This window comes from Aythya ferina (genome assembly GCF_964211825.1).
Source record: "Aythya ferina genome assembly, chromosome: 25".
NCBI classification, from domain to species: Eukaryota; Metazoa; Chordata; class Aves; order Anseriformes; family Anatidae; genus Aythya; species Aythya ferina.
In genome coordinates, this window is record NC_140323.1 from 4,047,131 (window position 1) to 4,071,867 (window position 24,737).

At 46.5% G+C, this 24,737-nt stretch overlaps 1 protein-coding gene across 2 annotated transcripts; it reads left to right on the forward strand.

Moving 5' to 3' along the window:
• Positions 1-320: 320 nt before the first annotated feature.
• MDM4 (MDM4 regulator of p53) lies at positions 321-24,737 on the forward strand. 2 transcript variants are annotated; one of them, XM_084497596.1, is made up of 11 exons: positions 321-457; positions 6,065-6,171; positions 8,713-8,787; positions 10,296-10,429; positions 10,810-10,859; positions 13,678-13,739; positions 14,507-14,603; positions 15,983-16,143; positions 16,702-16,836; positions 17,647-17,730; positions 18,912-24,737. In XM_084497596.1, the coding sequence occupies exons 2-11, from the start codon at positions 6,097-6,099 to the stop codon at positions 19,464-19,466; spliced, it is 1,428 nt and encodes a 475-aa protein (XP_084353722.1). In that variant the 5' UTR covers positions 321-457; positions 6,065-6,096; the 3' UTR covers positions 19,467-24,737. The 2 variants fall into 2 exon arrangements, with proteins under 2 accessions (XP_084353722.1, XP_084353723.1); XM_084497597.1 differs by lacking the exon at positions 321-457 and adding an exon at positions 1,289-1,309.

The window sequence follows — 24,737 nt, forward strand, 5'->3', positions numbered from 1 at the left end:
TGCTCTACCGACTGAGCTATCCGGGCTCTGGGCTTCGAAGGCCGGGGCCGCCCTTATCAGCGTGCTGCCCCGCTCGGAGGCTGCACTCAGGGGACTGGGGGGGGCTGCAGGGGGCTGGGGGGGTCCGTGGGGGGCTCGGAGCAGCCGGGGAGGGGCAGGGGGCGGCGGCGGGGAGAGGAAGGGAGGGGACGGGAGGCCCCGGGCCCCTCATGGCGCCGCGCTGCCCTCAGCACGGTCCTCCACGGCTGGAGGGGGGGGGGCCACTCTAGGCCACGCTTCCGGCGCGCTCTATGGTACGGCCCCGCCGGGCCGGAAGTGGCCGCGCCGCCATGTTGGCTGCGAGGGGAAGCGGCGGGCGGCCGCGGCGCTAAGATGGAGGCGAGGAGCCCGCGGGGGGCCTAGGGGGAAACCCCCACCCCTGAGGGGGGCGGCCGGGGGCCCATGGGGATGCTCTAGGGTGAGCTGTGAGCCGCCGGGGGAGCGGGATTGGGGTTGGGAGCGGGATTGGCGTTGGGATTAGGGTTGGGATTGGGATTAGGATTAGGATTGGGATTGGGAGCGCGTTTGGGATTGGGATTGGGATCTGGGGCTCCGGGACCAGGCTATGGGCAGCGGAGCCGTGGCCGTGCGGCACCCGCCCGGTGCTGCGCCTTGGGGGAGGGGTTAGTGGAAGGGGGGGGTAAAGCTCGGGATTTGCGGATGAAAATCAAGTTTCTAACCCAAAATCGGAGCTGCCCCTTTGCAGTCTTGTTCCTGTGGTAATATTCAGTGCGTTGTGGGGATCTACAACGGTTCTTGGGGTGTGCTGAGGGCTCTGCCTTCACGAGGTGGCCCCGAGCGCTGTGTCGGTGCCCCTCAGAGACCCCCAAAACTTTTTATTCAAAAAATCAGCCTTATTCTGCACAATTCCGGGCCCCTGGTGCTTAAACCACCTGCCCCGGCAGCACAAGGAGTTGTGCCAAGTGTGTCTGTGCCAGGCCCTGTGCGCTGCAGCACCCTTCTTGCCGGGCCCTCCCATGGCAGCCCCAGCCCGGGTTGCTCTGCTGCCAAATTTAATATTTTTTGAGCAGAACGACGTGGCCCGACCACAAAATGAAGCTCTTTAGAGCTGCCTGTGCTGTGCCTCATCTCTCACCCCACGATTTACCCTTAAACACCGCTTTTCCAGGGCGAAGCGCCGCCAGGGGCTGTCCCAGCGTGGTGCTGCTGAGAGCTGTGGTAACAAGGAATTAATTTCAGAGAGGCATTAATAACCCAGAGATCAGGTGTGTAAAGCCCTGCAGTTATTGCACACGAGGGGCTGTAAAAGGTGATCCTTTTTTTTTTTTTTCTGCCACGTGCTGGCTGTGGGCAGTGCAGAGCTGCTGAGGGTTGCAGTGCTCACATCAGAAGTGAAGAATTTAAATTTAATCGAGTCCTGGATAGGATCAGGTTGAGAGAAGAGCTGTTTTGGAGAAAGAATAGCAAGCAGGATCAAAAGGGGACTTGAAACACAGACGGCTGTTGTAATTTGGATTTACACCCGCCCTGGTACTCGTTCGTGTCATGTCTCCAGCAGGTGGGTTGGGGCCAGGCACTGCGCTGCCCAACAGGAGACTGCGAGGTAAATAAGGTGAATAAGGTAAACGTGGTGCCTGGAGGAGGTCAGAATTTGGGTACAGAGCAGAATTTGGGTCTTCAGGGATGAGCTCTGGGCTGTGTGTGGCAGTCGGGCTTCCAGGAGAGCGCTGACGTGTTCAGCAACTCTTCTAGGAGCAGGGCAAAAACCCCCAGATGTTCAGCTGCAGTCAAATGTCAGGCGGCTGGTTCTGCTGAAAATGTGGTTAAAATAAGGGCTTTTCTCGCTTTTCACTACTGCTAAGGTTATTGGCTTCAGTTTCACTCCTCCTAAAGTGCCTGGCTTAAAAATTAATGTCAGCTTTGTGACAGGACGGCTAGCACGGTTAGCCCTCACCTGGTGAAGAAGCAGCTTTTTTAACGCTCTGACTTGCTTCCTGTCTGTGCTTAAATGGTGATGTTGTTTTGCCATCCCCTTACAGAAGCAGCCCGAGGAAAAGCCCGATTTAAGACATTAAAATAGAGATAAATGGAAACAACAGCACGAGCGTGGGGCTGGAGCTGCTGCCGGATTCCAGCCATCGCCAGCAACAGCCACTGTCAGCACGGCTGATTTAGGGAGATTTGCAGAGCCCTTGGCCAGCATTCCTTTTTAATTGAAACAATCAGTTTTGTTTTCCTCCCGCTTAACTGGTTTTGCAATAAAAGGGCCTTGCATAACATTTGTACTCTGAGAAGTGCTAACATCTGTCACAGGTTGGCTGCTGTCGGCGCCTCGTTGGCAGAGCTGGAGGTAGCAGCACGTAGTGCAGGGCAGATGCAGTGTGTCAGCAACAAAACCCGGGGCAGGAGAAATTCAGGCTTGTTACATCTGCTGTATGAGCTCTGGGTTTGATTCCAGAACAGTTTCCAAAAAAGAGTTCTTTAAAATAAGCGTTTTGGCTTGTTGTTAAAAGACAGAGCTCTGCCTTTAGTGATGCGTCGCAGGGCTTCTCCGTGGTGAAATCGTGTTTTTCTCAGGATGCTTTTCCTAATTAAATGCCAAGTCAGCCTCCAGACAACGAATTGGAGCACTTGACTAAGAGCAGGACAGTGAAAATTGAAGCCAAGCAGGCTGTAAAGCACAAAACCTGATCAAATCCCCGAATCCATGCCCCAGCTCTCCCTCTTCCTGCTGCGGCCCCCAGGTAGCCCCCAGCCCTGGGACCAGCTCACGGAGACAAATCCCTCCAAGGTAGCCCTGGAGGGGCATCTTGCAGCTCTCCCAGAGGAATTTTGATGCACTCAGGTGAGAATTAGGGCCCGGAGAAGGGCTGAAGATGTGAGCGAGGCTCACGGGGAGGAGTCGTGGTGCTGAGAAAGGTGAGCAGAGCTGGCAGACACAAAGCTCCCAGGGCCTCGCACTGATAGGGACAAACCTAATTAACTGTGACTCAATTGTCAGATCGGTGCTTGTCTAAAGCTTCCCCTGTGGGGCTTCTCTCTCCACGATACTGTACACGAGACTGCAAGCTTGTTTTCTGGAGCAATTACAGCGTTTGAAAGCAGGAAGGATGCTGCTGGCTGGGGACAGCCCTTCAGAGCAGAGTGCAAGTAAGGTGTTGGTGAGGCTGCGGGGACACCGAGCAGGATAATGCCTGCTGTATGCTCCTTGCTGCTGCCCCCACTTTGCACAGAAGCTGCAGAGCGCGTCAGTCTGGCATGAAAGACACAGAAGTGAGCCGAATTAGAAATATATTCTCAGCTTTACAGATGTGGCTGCCAAGAAATGCCCACGCACACAGCTTGCAGCAGCTTCTGGGGCCGTTAGCTACGATCTTCTCTCTCAACCCTGCCTTCCCCAAGCACCAAACGCGAGTTAAAGGAGTTCTGATCTCTTTCAGGAACTTTTACTCACAGGACGGGCAGGCTGTGCTCATCCCTGTAGCCTGCATGCCCATATAAAGCATTTGAGGGGAAAAATCCTTGCTTGGTGACTCTTCTGTGATTCATGGGTTCGTCCAAGCCATCAGGCTGCTCTGGAGTGGTTTTGTTACACAGCTCCAGAGCCACTTAGAGGAGCAACGCTGAGCCCTCTGCTGCTTCCTTCAGTTGGCTGCAGATTAATTTGAAAGCTTCCAGCATTGTAGGGTAAGCGTTTGGCATGAAATTAGTGGGACAATACAGTTCCTGGGGAAGCTGGGTAGGACTGCAGCAGGGAGCTGGGCAGTTCTCTAGGAACTGGCAGCATTTCTCCTCCTGGCCAGCCTGAGCAGGGCATCGGGGAGGTTTTCTGTCCGGGCAAGGCAACCAGGGGCTGCCTCTGTGAATCTTGTGGGTGTTTGCAGCCTGGACATGTCCCAGGACTTGCTAGGTAGCCTAATTAGAAGTTAAAAAGGAGTCTGATGTTCCAAGGCGGTGCTGAGGCTCTAACCTTCTAAAACATCCCCTTTGTAGGGGCTGGAGGCGAGGTGCCAGCTCACCTGCCTCTACTAAAAGCAGCGCCGGAGCACTTCGAGTGTTTTTTCTGCCTTACCCTGGGGCAGCAGAGTCCCCTTCCAGGAAGGCAGGGTGGGGGGAACTCCGCGCTTTGCCTGCCCTTCACACCTCCTGCAGCCGCCCCTGCTGCATTTAGCAGCCAGCTGCGGCCAGCAGAGGGGCAGGGGCTGGCTCTGAGCTGCTCCTAGCACAGGGACTCGCAGGAGCAGAGGCACAGAGGGGACGTGGAGCCCGAAAAGCTCACGGTGGGTAAGTTCAGCTGTGGCTCAGAGTTTGTGGCAGGGGTAAGTCACCAACTTGCAAGGAACTGAAGACGGCAGCGACTTCAGCTCTTAAGTCAGTTATTTCTGGGTGTGCCTAGATCTGCTTGCTGTCAGCGTGGTTTACCAAGCTTGGATTTGACATGCGTTTATTGGGTGTTAAGAATTTAGAGATGCCTGATCTTCAGGAAGGATTTTATCCCCAACAGTGCTTATTTCAGGGAAATGCAATGGTATAAGAAATACCAGAAGCCTCTTAGTAAATTAGTGCCTGTTCCTTAATTAACGGGGCAGTGGGAGGGGTAGGGTGTGAATGTGTGACACTGCCCATCAACTTGAACGTGTTTTGAAACTAACTTTTGTCAACTGAAGTATTTGCACTGCCTGCTAGATAAGTGTCCAGCTTGTTTTGTCTCAACAGGAGATGTTTTTACATTCCTCAGGCACAAGCCTGCTTGTTTTGCTCGTGTTCACTTCTGAATGTAGCTGAGCATCCGACTCAGTCTTCCCTAAGCAACGTAGGAAGACTCATCTCCTGTCTGTCAGGAGTCTCGTGGCAGCAAACTTAAGATACTTCTTTGAAAGAAACGAATTTTTTTGGCTTCAGACTTTTAAATTAAATTATTGCAAGGGTTACAAGTTGGCACCTCTGCCAGAATCCACAGACTAAACTTTCCTAAAGCTGCAGCCGCGTGGGCGAGCTCAGGAGCCAGGCTTTGCTTTGTAGTTCATCTCCCACTAGCCTTAAATGTACCCGTGTGAGCAAGAGTCAGTCGCAGGACTTCCTTCATGGTGTCTGTAAAAAATGCGAGTAGATTAGTGTCAAAAGGCAGAATTTATTGTGCCCTGTGCCAGGGAAGCAGAACGGCTTTGCTTCAGCAATAAATCCGCGTGCTGTAGGGCGGAGGCGACGCTGTGTGAAATAAGAGGTCGGGACTTGGGTTCCTTCTCCAGCAGGTTCAGTTTACTCTGTCCCCACGTGCAGCTAATTAACGCTGCCCTTTCTCTGTCAGGATGAAGGTTTTGAACCTACCTTGTGTGGGGCAGATGGGGCTGGATGGTGTCGAGAACATGAGTCATGGCAGATCTCATTGCAGATCGCTCTGCATACGAAGCTGCCGGCCTGGGGTGGATGCTGAAACTGATAGGGCTGCGAATTCAAATCGCTGCAGGACTTCCCCTTTTGTTCCTTTCCAGGAAAGATTCGTTTCACCCGCCCAGCCAGCGGTGCTGGTGGAATTGTTAACTTGTGGCCTGCATCTCCTCGCTCTGGATGGAGGCTGCAGCAGCTTTCGCGGGTTTTCATCTCTTAAAAAGCGGGCGGGGAACGTGCTAATCATTGCCATCAGCCCTGGCTGCTCGAGGCTTTGCTCTTCTGGGAGGATTTCCCTTGGGGTTGCTGTGACTCAGCTTCTGTTTCCCCTCCCTCTGACTCAAAGATTTCAACGTACTACACTCACTAACAGTGTGGCAGAGACTGGTGCTTCCCTTGAGCCTGCAGGTCCAGGTTCCTCGCCAATTCCTTAGAGGGGCAGAGCAGAAGCAGCCCCAGTCCCTGCAGCTCTGTCCCAGTTTGGTGTTTGCAGCCAGGACGGGGCACAGCAGGTCTGTGGTAGGAGAGCAGGTGAGGGGGCACAGCAACGTTTAGGATATGCAGGCAGGGCTATTTTTGATCCGCTGATTTCCTGAAACTTCGAAGAAGTGGAAGTGATTAAACCCCAAGAGCAGGTTTCGCAGCTTAACTGGGACGTGAAACTTCTCGTTTATAGGTCTGTGCCACAAACAGCTCATCACTGCCACCATGACATCTTCAAGCTCTGCCCAGCATCCAGCAGCTGAGGATGCCTGCAGAATCACTCTTGGACAAGCTAACCAGGTAATTATCTCCCCTACTTACCTTCATTGCTTTCCCCTCACTTAAAGCTTCCACTTCTTCCATCAAATCAAAGCTTTTTAATGCCGTTTAAGTAAGAAGAATTTAGCCTGATGCAGTGGGGCTTTTATCCTGAAGATTTCTGTTGCTTTGACTACCAGATCAGAGATTTAGGAGTATTTTAAAGGGCAGAAAAACAGACAAAGCAGTTAACGTGGGCTGTACAAGCAATGGCATGATGCATGCTTTCATGCAGGACCTGCACTTAGAAAAATCCTCCATAGAACATTTCTCCTAGTGCTAGACTATGTGACAGTGTTGTTGGAGCACCATAACGGTGCCGTGTTGAACTTTGCTCAGGCAGCAAGGCATCCCCAGGCCTTTTTTGGAGTTGCTTAGGTAAGTGGCAAGCACAGCACCCGTCCTTATTGCCTATTCTTAGAGCAGCCCTGGAACAAAAAGGTAGCTGTAGCTTCGAGCCAAGGCCAACAGGCAAGTGCATGGTTTGGGGGAGCCTGGCTCTGCCCCGGTATGTTGGCAGAGCAAAGAAATATTTGTAGTGTAAACAGCGGGTAGAGAAAGCTGGTCTAAAGGGAGATGTTTCTCCAAGACTGGCATCCCACCTGCCAGAGCCACTTCACTGGAAAAAAAAAAACAGTCTCTACAATATGAAAGGAGGGGGCAGGAATGAAAATGAGCTGAGAGGAAGTCAGAAGATCTTCCCATTTGAGGCTTAATTTAGGAGTTTTGAAACATAGCCAAGTCCTGGGCAGAATTCATATGTATGAATATTTATTCCAATCAGTGCTCAAAAAACTACATAAATAGGCTGGGGTATTATTACCAAAATATTGATTGTCAACACTCAGTTTCCAGACTAACGCTTTGATTTTGGCTGTACTGTGATTAATGAGGGCCCCTTCTAAACGGATCAAGCGAACTGGGTTATTTCTTTAATAAGAAAGATATGAAGAGTTATTTCAAAACCTATTTGAGACTGGTCATTAGAGAAATGAATGAATGCAAATACATAATTTCATCTTATTGAAAACTAAGTGCTGATACGCGCAATTACTTGTGTTGTGCTCAGCTTTTTCCTGGTGAAGAAGCTGTCTCAGAAAGGCTTGTGGCTGGACACGAGTTGCTCTGAGCTTGAAAATGCATCCAACAGTTACAGTCATGAGAACACAGACCAGATACACTCACAGCAGAAATGAAGTTGTGCAATGTTTAAACAGTGGGACAAATGCTTTGCCAATATCACCTCCGATAGCTGAGGGACAAATTAATTTGTGTGACGAGCACCCAAACCCCTCCTCTCCTTACCTTCTGCAGGAGAATGGTGGTGCAGCTAGAGCTGGCTGTTGAGGAAATAAATGCAGGGCTGTAAGCAGACTGTTCACATCAGGCAGGAAAGGTGTTAAGAGTTGCATTTATAAAGGTAGAAAGGAGGGGTGTGTATAAAGCCCACCTCACACTGATCGCTAAAGTCCTTTACTAGCAGAAATCACATGCCTCGAGAGCTTAGGTCTTGTCAAAGTGTAGGAGAAACAGCAACGAACATCGTGTGCTGAGGGTTGGACGTTCTGCCCAGTGCCAGATTGAAACATCTCGCTGTGTTAGCATCTGGGAGACAAAGGGGAGCAGAGCAAGAGGTTCAGTGTGGGAAACGCACGCATTAGCATACAATATTGTACACAATTACGTGGCATTCAGCTTCCAGGCAGAACAGTGAGGGCTTTCTGACATTTTGCAGGAACACAAGGCGTGGATCCAGGGGGTGATGCTCTCCTAAGAATTGTTAAAATTCTTGTGGAGTAGATGAAGTAGTGGTGCGGGGGAAGGAGCTATTTAAAACTTGCTGTTTTGCATAGCATCATCTGTCTCCTCTGCTACTCAAAGTGGCTGGGGTGCGTGGGTGAAACCTAAAGAGGTGGTGGTGCAGTTGCATTGTTCCTAGGATTCTTTGAATTTCGTGTAGTAAAGGTTTTGGTTGATGATTGAGGGCCACAGAAAATACACATCCTGATCCTTGGTGTTAATTAACCGTCCTTGCTCCTGAATGTATGACTCAGTGCTTTGGTTAGTCACTGCTCAGGCCTCCGTACCATGGGTCTGAGTTTCCGATCTTTCCCCACATGATGAATGACATCAAAGTTAATTGGACAATGGGAGTGATTAAAGCCTTTGGAGCAGTCTGCCCAAATTCCAGAGTGTTTTTTTTTTTTTTTTTTGTCTTGCACTTGAGTCAGAGTGATTGTGCTGATTTCCAGTCCTTCTAACTTTTTTTTTTTAAGCATTTGTCCGTGCAGATGACTTGTAAAAGAGTACCAGCCCTCAGCAGATCAGCCTAAGGCAAGCGGTGTTTCCCATGATCTCCAATTCATCCCACAGTTGTTATCTCTGGGCTTGGTGTGACAAACTTCCACAGATTTAGCAACTTGGGCTTGTGAGCTGTGGCAGGCAGGCATGCCAGGGCAACGTGCTTTCTCTCAGGGCACTGCTTCTTCTCCTTCTCACAAAAATCCCTGCTTTGTGTTTTAGGTGCGACCCAAACTGCCACTTCTGAAGATTCTGCAGGCTGCAGGTGCCCAAGGAGAAACCTTCACGCTGAAAGAGGTGGGCTCAGTTTCCAGGCACTGAAACTCTGCCTGTCCTTGGTCGCTTGGCAGATGGCCCTTGGTGGGGAAGGGCTGGGGCTGGCTCTTGATTCTTCTGTGCTTGGAAGCCCTACCTGCAAAACAGGGGTACCGCACCCGGAGGGCTGCTGCGATTTGATTGATTGTTAATTGTCCTGAGAGCCTTTGAAGGAATTGGGAATGGAGTGTGAAATAAAATCAAAAACCTCTTTAAAAAGAGGAAAGATGGGATAGATAGTCACATACCTGAGAGGGCGTAGGATTCAATTGTCTTGCTGTCTGCTCAGTGCATGAAAGCCTTAAAAATTGGATTCTAGTTGATATTTTTCTTTTAAGTTTTCTTTGAAATAGCTTGTCAGCTAAACCTGAGAGACCCTGTGAATTCATTTATTTTAAGATTAAAATGCAATATATGTACAAGATTAAAAAAAATGACACCGACTGTGATTTACAAGAGTAGCCTGTCTGCAAAGAATTAAATGCAGTGGTTTTTCATTATGAATGTGTCAAATATTCCTGCAGAGCCCTGTGACTTATTTTAAACACTTATGCATTTAAATAACTTATTTAGCTTCTAAAAAGTTTTGGAAAAACAAATTGAATGGTTTAAATGGGGGGAGTTGAGTATTAAATGCGTGTTGCTCGTATGGATTAACATTTTAACTCCACTAAGTCAGTTTTTCTGCAGTGAATGGCATCCTGTTAGCATAATTTGGGTGGCATTTGCTGTCATTCAGGAGGTCACTTTGGTGGGTAATGGGGGATGGATCCTTGCCTATATTGTGCTTAACTTTTTTCACCTTTTTTTCTTCTTGTCCTGTGGATTCCTCACTATAACTGGTAGTGTCTGGTAGCTCTCACAGGATGTTTTCTCTCCATGCTTTGTGATACTGATGCTCACATTTTTGCATCTTGCAAGCTGTCTCCTCAGGAATGACACTGCAATTGTGGCCATCCTTTAGTAACAGCTTATACAGCTTTTAGCTGGTGATACCTTCTGCCTCCTCCCCGTGCCATTTCATTCTCTTTACTCTGAGCTGTTATATTGTTCCCGCTCCCATTTCAAAGAGTGGACCTTGAATGATTTGCTACCATTCTTTCAGGGTTTTCTGTTCCAGGGACAGTTCTTTGTAAAGTTGATGTGAATCTTACAGGCTCCATCCGGAGCTGTCACTCTGGGAGATGTCCCAGATAACATGATGTGTCTTTTTAGTGTGGGATAGCAGAGTGACTCCTGTTTATCCATTTTCAGCTCAGTTTTCTCTCCTGTCAAGGGTTAGTAATTATAAACCTTACAGCAATGTGTTAAAGCATAATTCTCCCTTAGTTGTGAGGCACTGATGGATGCCAGAAATGCAGAATTAGCAGGTACTGTTTGACTGACACTGTGTAAGGAGGCAAGTAACATAAACTAAAGCAAATTTCCGGGGCCTTTGGTGGTTTGGTTTCAGCTGCAGACGTGGCTCATGGTATGTTCCGTGTCCACAGGTTATGCATCACCTAGGACAGTATATAATGGTGAAGCAGCTGTATGACAAAAGACAGCAACACATGGTGTACTGTGGAGGAGATCAGCTGGGAGAACTGCTGGGGCTGGAGAGCTTCTCTGTAAAAGATCCAAGGTAAGAAAAAGTGGCTGTTAACATGATGTCTCACAGAGATTACTGAGTCAGGAGACCCTTGGTGTCACTGTTCCCACTTACAGTCACATAAGCCTCTATGAATGCCAGTGACTTTTGGCTAGTTGATTTGACAAGTTCAAGTTCAGCTCCTTTGTTTTGAAGAGCCAGTTCTGAATGGTCCAGACAGCTGCTTGAAGTGACATCTCTTCCCCCCTTTTATTTCCATGTATTCTCAGACAGTTGGCTTCAGACTCCTGCTAAAGGCTGAGCTTTCTGAGCTAGACTTCTCTGTAGCAAGCATTTAGCTAAAGAGTGACAAAAATTGCCCTGCAGATTCCAGCATTTCTCTGCATAATAAACTATCTCTTTCTTTTCAACAGCCCAGTCTATGAAATGTTGAAACGGAACCTGACTTCTGCTGCAATGACAGGTAGGTTTGTCACGGTATGGACAGCTATATTCAATATAGTGTTGATGTAACTTGGGTAAGTAATGATATTCAGAAAAGACGTGTTTCTGAAGTTGGAACAAGCTGCTAATGAAGGCTTTGACAAGACAATCTCTTTGAGTATGTGTCTTTTTTTTGTGTGTGTGCACCATCAGTAGCTGTGGTATGAAATCAGTTAGCTGGTTGAGTAATACAGCTGCCTGCAACCAGTGGCCAAGCCTCAGAATGGCAGACAGACTAAATATTGCGGATGTACAAATCATCGTGGCTGAAGTGTCTTGTCCAAATGGTTATTGATTTCTCAGTCTTCTTGCAGTTTCATAGCATTCTGTGACTTCTCTCTTACCTCATTTTATGCTTTCATAGTCTTGAGAGTGAATGTAAAGAGTGCCGGAAACCTAACCTAGTTCTGCAATCCAAAGAGGTCTGGACTTTAATGAAACACTTGAACCTTTAAAGGTTGCTATTAGTTTTTCAGCTCATGAGAGAAATTACCTACATCAAAAGTCCTTCAGTCATAAGTTAAAATCTGTTCTTAACTTAATGTCAGCTGATGGCTCCCTTGCAGCCAGTTCCCACTGTACAGCTGGTCATCTTCATGTGAAAATAAACATCTCTTTAAAGCACAAATGTGCAAATCATGAGTGAACTATACCAGGGGATTTGTGCAGCCTCGTGTCATTCTTCCTGGGGTCTCCAGGCAGATAATATGGGCTTAGTTCTTCCTAAGTGCTTAGCCTGTTTGTGCAGACAGACATAAACACTAGTTCAAATTTAGAAACTGAGAAAACATGGCCCTAAACTGTTCATGTGTCTGCTTTAAGCCGTATATTAGTGCCTCTGAGGTTCCCCTCCTTTCCCTGTTTATACAAAAGAACCTTCCTAAGCAGACTGTTGTCTAAACACTTAGCTGCAGATTTACTGTGTGAGTGCAGTTCCCCTTGCTGGTGGTACCCTGGCCTTTTCCCTGTAGGCAGTGTAGGTGGAGAGCAACGGATCTCGGCAGAATGCTCTCCTCTGCTGCCCTGTTCCCTTCCACTTGGTGTGTGCTTGTGGCCCTGCACGTGTGGCTGGGTGTGCGTGTGTGCTCCAGTCGTGGTGTCACTATTCCTAATCGTGCCAAAGGAAGTACTGTTCCTTTAGTGAGATGGCCATTGAGTTTTTCTACCATGTGTGCCTGTGTGTGTGTGACCATGAAACGAAACAGGTTTGGCAGACCAGGCCTTTGGCAAATATGTAGGAAGGATGACTCTTGGTGGTGTTTTTCCTTTGTTGCAATATATCAGTAGCTGAAGGTGCTGCAGGGCATAGAGGCCATTCTGTTTCATGTTGTGCAATAGCCACTTGTGTTCATTAGCCAAACCAGTGCTTATCAGAACATCACTTTGCAGATTATCCTGCCCACTTCAAGTACCCTTGTAGAAAGAAAAGTGACTGCAGTACATCTTGATAACGAAGATTAAGCTCTTACATAATGCTTTTTATCAGATGGTGTCCTTACATGGCAAACTTTCACTCTTAGTATGAATCACATGAGGAGGTTTTAGGAATACCTACTTCTCCTTAAGGGCATTTTACTTTCAGTTCCTGATAATATGTGGGCTTCAAAGAAAGCCTTCCAGTAAGTGGAGTGTATTTTCTTAGTGTTTAAGACTAGTACGTGTCACTTGTGAATTGTTAGAAGGGCAGTTCTTCAGCTCTTCTAATGCCACTGCAGAGACAAAGCAGTGATGGATGAGCCAATTGGCTTCTGCTTTCCTTCAGGTATCAAGTAATTAGTGACTACAGAAGCTGTATGCTGAGGGAAGGGAACAAAAGAAGGCTGAACTAATGCGTGGAAGGCAAAAAACGTGGGATAGAACCATGTCATTTTGTGGTCCTGTGCTCATCGCTTTATGGTCCACTTTTCTGCCTACAGGGGTAGTTTTCAGTGCTTTTGTATCAGTGCCGTGATTCATGATGTGAATCAGATTCTTCGGGTCTCCTTGGCATTCTGCAGGGAATTTTTAAACTGAAATGGGAGAAAGCAGGAGCCATCCTTGCATCTTTTGTTTTCTAGCAAGTCATCCTATTCAGAGAGTGAATTCCTTAATACAGCTCTTCTAGTAGAAGATTTTGTTGATTGTTCTAACTGTTTAGGTTGGCCTTTTAATTAACTTGTGGGGCCAGCATAATTGTCTGGATCAAATTGTAGTATGGCTGTATACTCAGTTACCCAGGAAAGAGCCTGCTGTGCATGGAATTCTTAGTTTAGTTCCTGTTCTGGATGCCTACACCCTTCAGAAGGATGCCTCTCTAAGCAAGTACCAAAAGCAGTAGTATTCTCAGGTATTTGTAAGAACCTTCCTTTTTCTGTTCACCTTCTTCAGTGTAGATCTGGTCCAGCCTTGAAGTTCCCACCCTCTGCTGTTGCTCTGGGTTTCTGCTTCCATGCAGGCCTTGTGTGTGAGGGACCTAGAGCTCACAGCCTGAGGACAGGCTGTAGGAGACAGAATAGTTTTTCACATTGGGAAGAAGGTTCTTACAAGCTGTAGTTCCATCAAGCTGCATTTGTGGGGAGGCACAGCTGTATTCCATAGGGTTTTGCCTCCATATGTGTCTAGCAAAGCCCTAGGAATACTAGAGTGGTGCCTCTTTAGGAAATGGTCAGCTCTCTAAGAAAGAAAGGGCTCTGTTTCCTTAAAGGGTTACTTAGAGGTCTGCCAAGCCTGGCTCGTTGGTTGCTTGCTGAAGACCCTCTGTGTTGTGAGAATGGTTATTACCAGGGAAGGTTTTTTCTTTTGTTTTACCTGCTATCTAGATGCTGCACAGAATCTCGCAAAGGAACAGAGCGTCGATAAGCCAAGCCAAGACCAGCTGAAGGTAAACCCACTGCCTGGTGGTTTCTTTTGTTGTACAGAGTGCCCCTTCTCTGTACCTGTGCATGGTGGACTGCCAGAACTTTGTGCTGCTTGGCTGCCAGGTCCTCACCTTCCTGAAAGTTCTTGGAGTCCACAGAGCAGGGACAGAGTGACCCTTCTCTGTTCTCATCATAACAGAGTACCAGTCTCTGAGCGCGTTTCTCTGGGGTGTAGCACTTCTAGTCCTCAGTTCCTCCAGCGTGCTCTGTCTTTTCACGTCTTTCCCCCTCTCTCTCATCCCCTCTCTGAGTAGGAATTGCCAAATAGTTAAAGTTTCTAAAAAGTGTGAATAGGTTTTGTGTTTAATAGGATTGTTTTTTGAAGCTTTCAGGCAGAATCTGAAACCTAGGAAAAATCTTTGTGTATTCTAACTTGTCTCAGGTATATTTTGGGGTTAAGGAAATTGGTCTGGGAGGTGTCTGTTCACATTGAAGGGGGGCAGAGAGTCACGAAGATCACAGTATTTCTTCATTTAAGATGGCAGCTTTTGGATTTTTGCCAATCTTAAGGTTTTTCCTGGGTTGCAAGTATATTGTTTGTGCTGATTACAGATGCATTAGCCTTCCTAAAGAGTTAACAGTGTGTATAGCTGTTGTTCAGAAACTCCTGTTTCTCTTCATGCCTTTTTGGTGTTGTACTGCAGCTGGTGACTCGGAATGGAAGTGCTACATCCCCTTGTCCCTATAAGCTCTGGTGGACTAACATCTGTTTTTTCCTTCCTTCACGCAGTTTAGCCCGCAAGAAGGTTCTGACACTGTCATCAGAGAAGGTGAAAGCAATACATCTGCTGTGTCTACCTCAGAGCACAAATGTGAGAATTATGGAGGTGAGTGCCAGCTTTTCTGTGGTGACAGTGTGTGCAAGCACTTCTCCTTCCCCAGTGTGACACGTTGAGCTTTGCATCAGGCAGCTGCTGGAGGAGGGTGTTGGGAGACTAATAAAAACTTGTGAAATGCAATCTTTAAAACTCATCATTTTATGGCAAAGATTGAGAGAACTGCAAATGTCTGTCGAAGGTATTTCATGATAGACTTGTTTTCTAGCTTGGATATTTGGTCTCATAAACAAACAAACACTGAATAAAATGACAGGTTAAGCCCCAAAAGCGCATCTATCACTAAACAATGCCATCAACAATCTTACAGACCTTGCTGAAGGGTATTTTAAATGCCGAAATTATACTCGTATCTATTTATCTTCCCAAGGGACTCTCTCCTCTGATTACATAGAACACAGCCTGAGCTGTCTGCAGTCATTACCTGCAAACCAATCAGGAATCTGAATAACAATGGGATTTTTTTTTCCTGCCCACTTTAAGTATCATACAGCTCCTTCATATTTAGACATTTCCTTTGTTTTAATGTCTGGGGATTTCTTGCTGGTTCACTCAAGGATTTCTGATGTTACAGAAACAATTTTCCTGTTTTTCCACCTTCTACTCTCAGATTATTCTCACATCAAGGAAACTAATTTGTAAACCTAAATCATCTTTGCAAGTGTGCGTATTTCTGGATAAAATGGGAGCAGTAAATATTTTCTTGGCTGCATGTACAGAGGAGGCAGAAACAGTCCTTGTCGGTGCCTTTTGAAGCTCTCAGAACTGAGGAGAGATGGATTCAAGGTTATCTCGAAGCTCAAACCTCTGAGTTAAGGATCGTAGACTAAACTGCACTGGCTAAAAAGGAGGAGGCTGAAGCAGGGGGCTATGAAGAATAGATTTTTACCTTTCTGATTTGTATTTTGAGCTGGTTTGGGAATTCAGGAGCTCCCATCATTTGAAATCTGAACCAAATTCAAACCAGTCTTTTCTACATATTAAGCATTCAGGAATTTTCTCTGTGTTGACTTGGATAGAGTTCTGAAAGAAGAGTTCATGTTTGTGTATTGAGCCTTAAAATTAAGGTAACGCTAAAGAGAAACGTGTACAGTTACAGAGACACTGGGAGCTTGGGGATGCTTCTGTGACCTCTCATGGCTGTGTGGTGACTATTTTGGCAGGTTTGCTTGGGTAGATACACTGGCACAGATGTGCAGCAGATCTGACATCTCAGTACGCTTACACAAACCTCAAAGCTGTTAGCTTTATCTCTGGCTTTCAGATAGAGCACGGAAGATTTCTCAAATCAGATGGGGCCAAACTTTTCTCTGCTAGTCTCTTAAATGATGTAGGTGTGGCATGACTTAGATTCTACTTGGCTCTTACAGACAAAGACTTAATAGAAAACCTCTCTAAAAGCAAGAAGCCTAAACTGGACCTAGTGTTTGAGGAATGGGATGTAGCTGGTCTTCCATGGTGGTTTTTAGGCAACCTCAGAAGCAATTACAAGTCCAGAAGTAATGGATCAACAGATATTCAGACTAACCAGGTGTGTAGACATTTTAAAGAGGTGAACTGTATTCTCTTCCTCTCCTCTTTCGTGTTCCAAGTAAATAATAAATTCTTGTTCCTTCTCTTCCCTTCCCACATCCCTTCAGGACTTTCAGCCTCTCCTTTCTGTGTTCCTGTCCCAGCCTTTCACATCAGGTGGTTGGTTACCTTTAGTGTTGTTAAATAAACTAGGCAATCTGTTATCCACTGAAGGTCCTTCTGCACTCCAGAGCACTGGTTGTATTGCAGGAGCTGCCCCTCTTCTGGGTCGAAAGTTGTTACGCAGTGCAGATGATGGTAGCGTGGTGGCCAGCTGTATGGCCAGCTAGCAAGGGGAACGAGCACAGTGCTGCTGCCAAAAAAAAAGGGGTGGTTTATTTGAGAGTAGTGATCTGTCCCTTTTTCTCCTAGGGGTGACTGGAGAAGCTGACCAGGGCTGAGAAGGCTGTTAGTGAGGAAAAAGGGCGAGGTGTTCACTGGCTGTGGCTGCAGTGCTGGTACTCCTGCTGCTGATACCCTGAGCTCTAAGTGGTCTTTCTCGTTTCTTCTCCAACAGGACATAGACACTGCCATTGTTTCAGATACTACTGATGACTTGTGGTTCCTCAACGAAAGTCCGACAGATCAGACCAGTGCTGCAGTCAAAGTGGAAACGGCTGACTGCGAGGAAGTGAAAGAAGATGACAAAAAGGTACCTTTCAAAACAGCCACAGTACACATGTTCCACTGGTTGGCCTCATTTAAGCAATTGCATGCAAAAAAAAATACTTTTTCTCATGAAAAGCCCTTGCTTTTCGTCTGTCTTCTCGTGTTACGTTGACTTGAAAGGAGCTAGATTTGTAATCATCCAGAGTTTAAATTGTGTTTAGAAAAGGCTGTCACCATTCTGTACGTGATGTGATAGCTTTCCCTTGTAGTTAGTCTGTGTTTGGTTCAAATGTGCCTTTTCAAGGCACACAATTAATTTAAAACTACTTCAAATCTTAGCACCAACTCTACTAAATTTGTGGCCAGTATCTGAAATCTCTTTTTTTTTTTTTTTTTAAAAAAAAAAAAAAAAAGGAAGAAAATCTCAGCTTACGTTGTGCTAGTGTTTTGTATAAGATAAGCTTCTTGCCTGAATCTGCTAGCTGAGGTGGTAGTAACACTAGTCACAAGAAAAACTAATCAGATTTATGTTTAAATGATTGAATTCATGTTTTCTTCCACGGAATTTAGTAGGAACACTCAGGTGTATATGCTTGCATTTGTATGACTTTTGTGTACATCAGAGAGAGAGATAAATCGATCACAGGAAAATACAACTGTAAAGCAGCTCAGCAAGAGTTATCAACAATGTTCTGGAATAGATACAGTACATAAAACGGCTTTCCATTCACTTCTCTAAATGGATTAATTCTCATGGTGATTATGGTGTTATTTTAGTTTTGCTCTACTGTGCCAGGCACATTGTAAACACAGATCCTTGCTGCAATTCTGACAGCATATCTGCTTTTCCCAGGTGACTGAGGATGCATGTTTGCATGACTTTGAGGATTCTCAGTGCTTAAGTGATGACACGGACACAGAAGCTGCAGCCTCTGAGGTAGGCATCCTTTGGGTCAGCGTTCCTTGCCTGGAGTATGCTGCAGTCCTAGCTGTAGTTAGAAAAACTCATCTTACAGCTCCTGGTTGTGGTAAGAGAATCTGGTTCTTGTATGCATTTCAAAGGCCAAGAAAAGCACAAAATCAAACAAAGTATTTCTGTAACCTCTGGGAAGGAATGTAGAGAAGTTGGCTTGACCTTACCTGGTTTGTTTTGGACAGGGCTGAGTTAAACTCTAAATTGGGTGGGCATTAAGCAGTGGCAGCCCATGACTGCCCACCCAGTTCAAAGACACAAAATGCCTCCACTGGCCACAGAGCAGTCCTGGAACTTAGGTGGCTTTGGCACTTTTGGGGGCAATGTGAGAGGATTTATATGGATTCTATCTAGGAGTGTTTTATAACCGAAGTGGCCAAATATAAAGTGATCATACTCAAAAAACTTGTCAGTGCAAATATCTGTGTCAGAATCAGCATTCCACTGAGCCCTGGACATCCAGGCAGGCTAGGAAGCCGTCAGTTCCTTCATTGTGGTCTTTGCCATGAGGAGAGAATCCACACCCCACCTCACCCCTTTTTTTTTTTCTTTCTCAAACAATTTGTATGGCCAAATCAGGAGGAGAGTCTTTTGAGTCTTGTTTTAAGACAGCAAACGTGTCATGATAATTCTTGTAGCCGGTGTCACCAACATTTTCCAGCATTATTTTCTGGTCTGCGTATGCTCAATGACTTGGGATGTCCCTAGCATTGGGCAGCTGAAACATAGCTCTGATCTTGGGCAGCTCTTGCACTTGTTTTGTGGGATAAACAAATACGCAGCTATAAGTTTTGTGGGTTCATCAGGTGCTAAATGATTAATGAGTCTGGGAGATATATTCCTAACTGACTGCAGGAGCTCTGCCCTTGAATTTAGGGTGAGATACTGAAGATTCAATAAACTGCACAGCTTGAGAACGTTGTATTCTTGCAGAGTGGTGGAGGCTGGGAGAAGGGCAGTAAAATGTTCCTTTAGGCTTTCTGAGGTGTTGAAAATCAAAGTAGCATCCATGCATTTGCAAGCCTTGGTTATAATGTCCTCTTTTGTTGAAGCTCCTTTTCTGCTTTTCCTATGCTGGGGAAAAGAATTGTATGGAATATCACACTAACTTGCTGCTGTTTTTGTCTGCCTCAATCGTTCTTCAGGACTGCTGGCAATGCACCAAATGCAAGAAATTTAACTCTCCAGGCAAACGGTACTGTTACCGCTGCTGGGCCCTACGGAAGGACTGGTACTCAGATTGTCCCAAACTGGCTCATTCTCTTTCTCTGTCCAACATTGATGCTATGCAAAACACAAACGAGGATGAAGGGATAGATGTCCCAGACTGCCGAAGGACTATTTCTGCTCCAGTTGGCCAACCTAAAGACATGTACGTGGTAGAGAACAAATTACGTGTAGATCCCTGCAGCTCTATTGAGTCTTTGGATTTGGCACGAGAATGTGAAAGCAGAGAGTCCCTGTTGCATTTCACTGAACGTAAAACGGAGGAAGAAATACAGTCTTTAGAGAGCATAAAAAAATTACTGAATCCTTGCTTCTTGTGCCATCACAGACCACGGGATGGGAATATTGTCCATGGAAGGACTGCTCACCTTGTGGCCTGTTTCAAGTGTGCAAAGATGTTGAAGAAAAAGAGATCACCTTGTCCAGTGTGCAGGAAAGAGATTGAGATGGTGATCAGAATCTTTATGGGATAGCTGTACCAGTTCAGGCCTTCTCTATCAAAAGATAGCACGCGGATTCTCTTGCACTCTACACAAGCCCTAACTTCAGAGATCATCAGGTGAACACCAAAGAGAATTAAGATTCCAAACTGCCCATGAATCATCTGCATCAAATGAAGTAGCATCTTTTTTTTTTTTTTTTTTTTTTTTGTCTGTTCAAATGAAACCCTGTAGGGAGCACGCAATAACCAGCATGTTGGTATCGATACCCTAGTTTTTAATCACTTACTATGATTCTCTGTTCTGACAACTGGTCCTTGCAGGAAGCAAGTTTTGGAGAGAGTTATGACTTTGGCTGTTGGAGTGTTCTCCAGGAAGTCAAACCCTGTGCAATGCTTTTTAAGGGAGGAATCTGGAGCTGACAAATAATATATGCAGAGTGGGTGGGGTGGGAAGGAGGGGAGGGGAGGGGAGGTGAAGAGGGTTCTAATTTAGAGAAGCCATTTCTCCAAGGATCAGTTCTCTTGAAGGCGATGGGAAGCAAATAATCATGTATCTAATAAGATGTTTTTTGTTTTTGTTTTGTGTGTGTTTGTTAACTGAGGTCCTTTTGTTTCCAGACTTGAAATGAGCACTCTCAATCTATAGCTATCTCAGGTTACATACCAGTTGGGAGTCAAGTAAGATGTTATACTGTGCCATGTTGTTGGATTTTTTTCACTTGTATTGATTCTTTTTTTCATTTCAGTACAGTTCTATGTCAGCTGTTGTTGCTTTGTTGAAGCCTGTCCAGTGTTAGCTCAGAATCTGGCGTGCCAGCTGAGTTAAATGATAATAGCTCTTTATCACAGCGCCCATTGCAGCTTCCCCAGCTGCAGCTTCCACCATTGCTGCATTTCATCAGGCCAGTCTAGAAGATGCTCGCTCTGTGTGATGTGGCTTTACAAACAGGGTATGGGCCTTTGAGGGGAGAAAAAATCCTGCAACGCACTGCCTATGGACTGTGCTTGGTGTTAAGTTTTGAGTGCTCTACAACGATTTCCTTTCCCAGTGATTTAATGTCTCAGATCCATTTCAGCGTTTATGTTGTTCTCCGAAGTTGTCTATGGTTAGTGTACTTGTTAAAGCTCACGTAGAACTTCAAAAAGGGTTATATGTTTTTAAGCTATGAGCTCATGCACTAGAAGTGTACTCAGCTCCTCCTCAGCCCACTGACTTTGTGAGGGTTTCTGCTCAGAGTGTTCCCCCAAGGAGAGGAGCTGTGTTCTTCACGTGTGGAAGGCAGGTGGATGCACCCCTAAATCAGGGGTGAATTTTAGGAGTGTAAAGCCTTGGGGCTCCCAGAGAATTTCCTGCAGCCACTTTGGATGCCCTGAGATCCCTGGCTAACCAGGCAGCCCTCCTCCACACTTCTTCCAGCTTTCCCTTCTGGATTCTGGACGGTGCCGAGGAGTTTGTGGAGCCAGTGGGAGAAGACAGCGCTGTGGGAGCATGCATTAAGCATTATTTCTGTTAGTTTTCTAGGTCATTATTTATTTTAAACATCAGGTTAGTGAATAGTCTTGCCATCCATTTAGTCTGGAGTTCACGACTGAGGGCCAGAGAGGTGAGGGAAGGCAGTTTTTGGCATGTTCTCCAGGGCTTTGGAGAGCCTGCGTCTGGCAGCAAGAGTGCCTTCACCTCTCTTCAGTATACAGGTGTGTGAATTCAATACATTGTGTAGGATATAGCTCGTTTTGTCATCGTCTGTACAGTTCCCTTTCTGATCTAGGGAGTGCTCCACTCCTGACTAAAGATAAGAAAGAAACAAAAAAAAAAAAGAAAAAAGAAAAAAAAAAAAAAGAAACAAACAAACAAACAAAAGACAGGGAAAAAAAAATAGTGCTTAGACCTTGGTGCTTCTCTTGGCTCTTCCCGACTTGTTTCCTACACTCCTTCTGCTGGTCCAGCCCTCACAGGTCAGGTGTGCAATGAAAGCCCCGAAACCTGCCTGGCAGAAAGTCCCAGCAGTCTCCCATGTCCAAGTCATTGTTCCTGTGCAAAGATACTGGAGTAGGTGCTATCTGCAGTCACTGCCTATCACTGCCAAAAGTCAGGTCGCTCGTGTGTTTTGCGTCGTGTTGTGATTATTTCTACACCAGCTGTTATTTAGGTTGTTGTTGTTGGCTGTTAATTTACAGTTGGCTTGTAAAAGTCGGGGGATAACCTGTTTGCTGCACTATCCGTACGTAGGTGGGAGTGGATCCGTGTGGAAAAGATTTACTTTTTGCTCCCCTAACTGAAGGGCTCTTAAATTGCAGGTGATGCACTTTAATCATGCGAAGCTCAGTGGTGTTATCTCCTCAGGTCACAGAAGGGAGTTCCTGCCAGGTAGTTGCTTCCACTTTCAGGTAGTTGCTTCCCTTTTAGGAGCGTGGGCTCAGGCAGCGTGCATTGTGGCACTTCTGGATACTGTGAATCTCCCCTCACCCCAGTCGCTTCTAAAAACAAAAACATTTTGCTCAAAGCAGTCGTACTGAATTGTTCAGATCTGGCTGCACTGAAAAGCTTGGGATTTGTGTTGACCAAAAAAATGTATGGAGAGTTTAGGCTGCTGTAAGGGGTTGAATATTCGTACCAAAATCCTACTGAGATCTGTATGCAGCTTCCATTGTTAAATGAAAATTGCTGTTGTGATAAAAATCCAAACCCGCAGGATGCGTTTTGGGGTAACGACCTTCTTATCTGTGACTTCTTGTTGAGTAGAACCACGGTGTGTTTACAACATGCATTTGACAAGTTCTTTATTCTTTTGAACTGAAATAGCAGTCGTCATGTCTCACAATGTTACAGTTGATCATGCTTTTTTAGAAGAATAAGCTATTGCAGCACAAGCACGTTGTGGTGAGATGTAACTGCCCACCTTGTGGCTATGCTCTGGGGCGGGGGGGGGGGTGGTGAGGGAAAAGGAGGGAAGAACATTTTATTGCTTTAAGTATAAGGCTTAAAAAAGTAATTCAGCAGGAGCTGCTGTTTGTTGTTTTTTTTTATTTTTTTATTTTTTTTTTTGACACTTTTGAGGAAGTGCAGGCTTGAGGTGTGAGTTGAAGAACTAGCTCAAAGCACTTGGTCGCAATATTTAATGCCGGGAGCTGTTGGCCCGGCAGTGCTACTGGTTTCCTCTTCTACAGATGCGACAGCTGATGTGGGCTCTGTTCAGAACTGCGTTTTGTTGGAGCTCAGCATCTCCCTGAGATGGGCGTGAACTCAAGTTCTCCTTGCTGTCTCATCACTCCTGGCAGTTTGTCTCTCGGTGAGGTTTTACTATGAAGTGCAATATGGCAGAAGTGGTCCTCGGGCAGGCATTAGCAGGCATTGCTGCATGTCTGCTGGAAGCGTGGAGCACAGCTGTCCTGTGACTGTCAGATTAGAAAGGTCTCCATTTCCCTGCTCCTTTCTCCAGTGACGTTGGTTGCTGCTCCTCAGGAACCTGCTGAAGTCTCCCCAGTGCGAGCGCGCCCAAAGGCTGGACTTCATCCACAGATACCTCCGCTTTTCACTCAGCACCGTTTAGCCCTAGAGCCACCAAACTTCTTACTTCGATGTTGAAACAGAGCATGGGAACCATAAGCCTCTCAGCTGTACACTGCCGCTCAGTACGTTGCAGTGCTCTTCGTTGGAAAACACTGCACATCATTTGCCTTCATCCCGTTTTGGCAGCCAGAGGTACCCACACAACACTCACTGCACTCGCTCCTGCAAGTCTTTCCAGTTTAAGTGCCTCTTTGCAGTTACTTCCAGTGACTATTATTTGCTGATGCACCCAGTATATCAGCCTTTGCTTCCGCTGTCTGTTCAAGCACCTGTGTCCATCCTCTGCTGAGCTGTATCACGGAGCCAAATTTAGCCTCGCCAAAGCTGCTACGTGAATTTGAGAGCCTTTGGAGCAGCCCCCAGAGTGCTTCTTTCTTCTGAATGCTGGGTAAACACCAGCAAAATTGAAGACTGTTGCGAACTTTCTGCCTCTGTGTGTTATTTATTACGGTGCATGGCTGTGATGGAACCCGTGGTGCAGCTCGCCAGGGTCCTCCATCCAGCAGTGATTGTATGTGCTACTGAGAAGCTGTCCTTGCAGGACAAAAGTGGCTGTTGACAAATGGGAATGGCCTGAAAACCGAGCTTCAAAACCCACCAGGGTAGCTTGCAGTTGCCTGCTCACTCTTTGCCTGTTCCGAGCTTCACCTTCCTCTCCTGGAAGAAGAGAAATGTTCTCATTAGAGGCCTTCAGTGGAGGCTGGCTGTTTCGGAAGACAGCACGATTTAATGGCTGAAGAAAGGACGCAGAGCCAGGGCTCTGGTCTCCGTTCTGTCTTTACTCTTGCTGTGGTGCATGAGGTGAGGAAGAAACTCCCCGAGTCCTGTGCATGCTCTGTTCAGCTGAACACCTGCAGGTCGTGTTGCAATCCTTGAAGAGGAGGCGCTGCGAGGCTGATCCTTCAAGGTCAAGGACACCCACAGGTGAGGCTGATAAACACTGCGTGCTTGGAACAGCTCCAGAAACAGGTTGCCTCCAGGCAGCAGCTCTCCTGCTCTGAATATCCTTCGTTGGTTATCTGTCCAAAGTGGCTGGAATTTTCCTTCGCTGCTTAGCAAATCAGTGAGACCATGCCTGTAACCGCCTGGTGGTGTCTGGCCAGCGAAATCAGAATGGTCAGCAGCCCCAGGTTGGGTTACACACCTCAGCAACTTGCTTGCACTTGTTTGTGATGAATACAGGCAGCTGTTACGATTGCAGTCCTGTTTTTCTGTGCTATTACCCTGGTAATGTGCATTTGCTGCCCACACACACGCACAGACACCCCGTGCCTGCCTCTCGGAGCAGGTGTAGGGATCCGTAGCTGCTGAACTCTGCAATTAGCTTCAGTCCCTTACTCCTAGAAGACAGCTGCCTTTGATGATCAGTCCATGAAGATACCTAAGGTATGAACAAACATCTTTTACCTCAGGCCAAGCTAACAAAGACTTGCTCTTCTGGAAGGAATCTTTTCCTGCCCTGTCTCAGTAGCACCTTTCCCCTGCAGCCTGCCGTTCCCGAGCCTGAATCTGGATCCAAACGCCCACCTGCACAGCAACCCTAATAACCAGTCTCCGGGTGTTTGCACTATTTAAAAAGGCACGTACATGTATCACGGACCTGATAACCTGTTTTCGTGTCCACAGCATAAGTCTAATTAAATCGATCGCGTTCTATGGCAATGTTGGGTTTATTTTTTCATTTGTACTGCGTTTCGGGGACAACTTTAAGTAAAGGCCTGTTACCAGTTA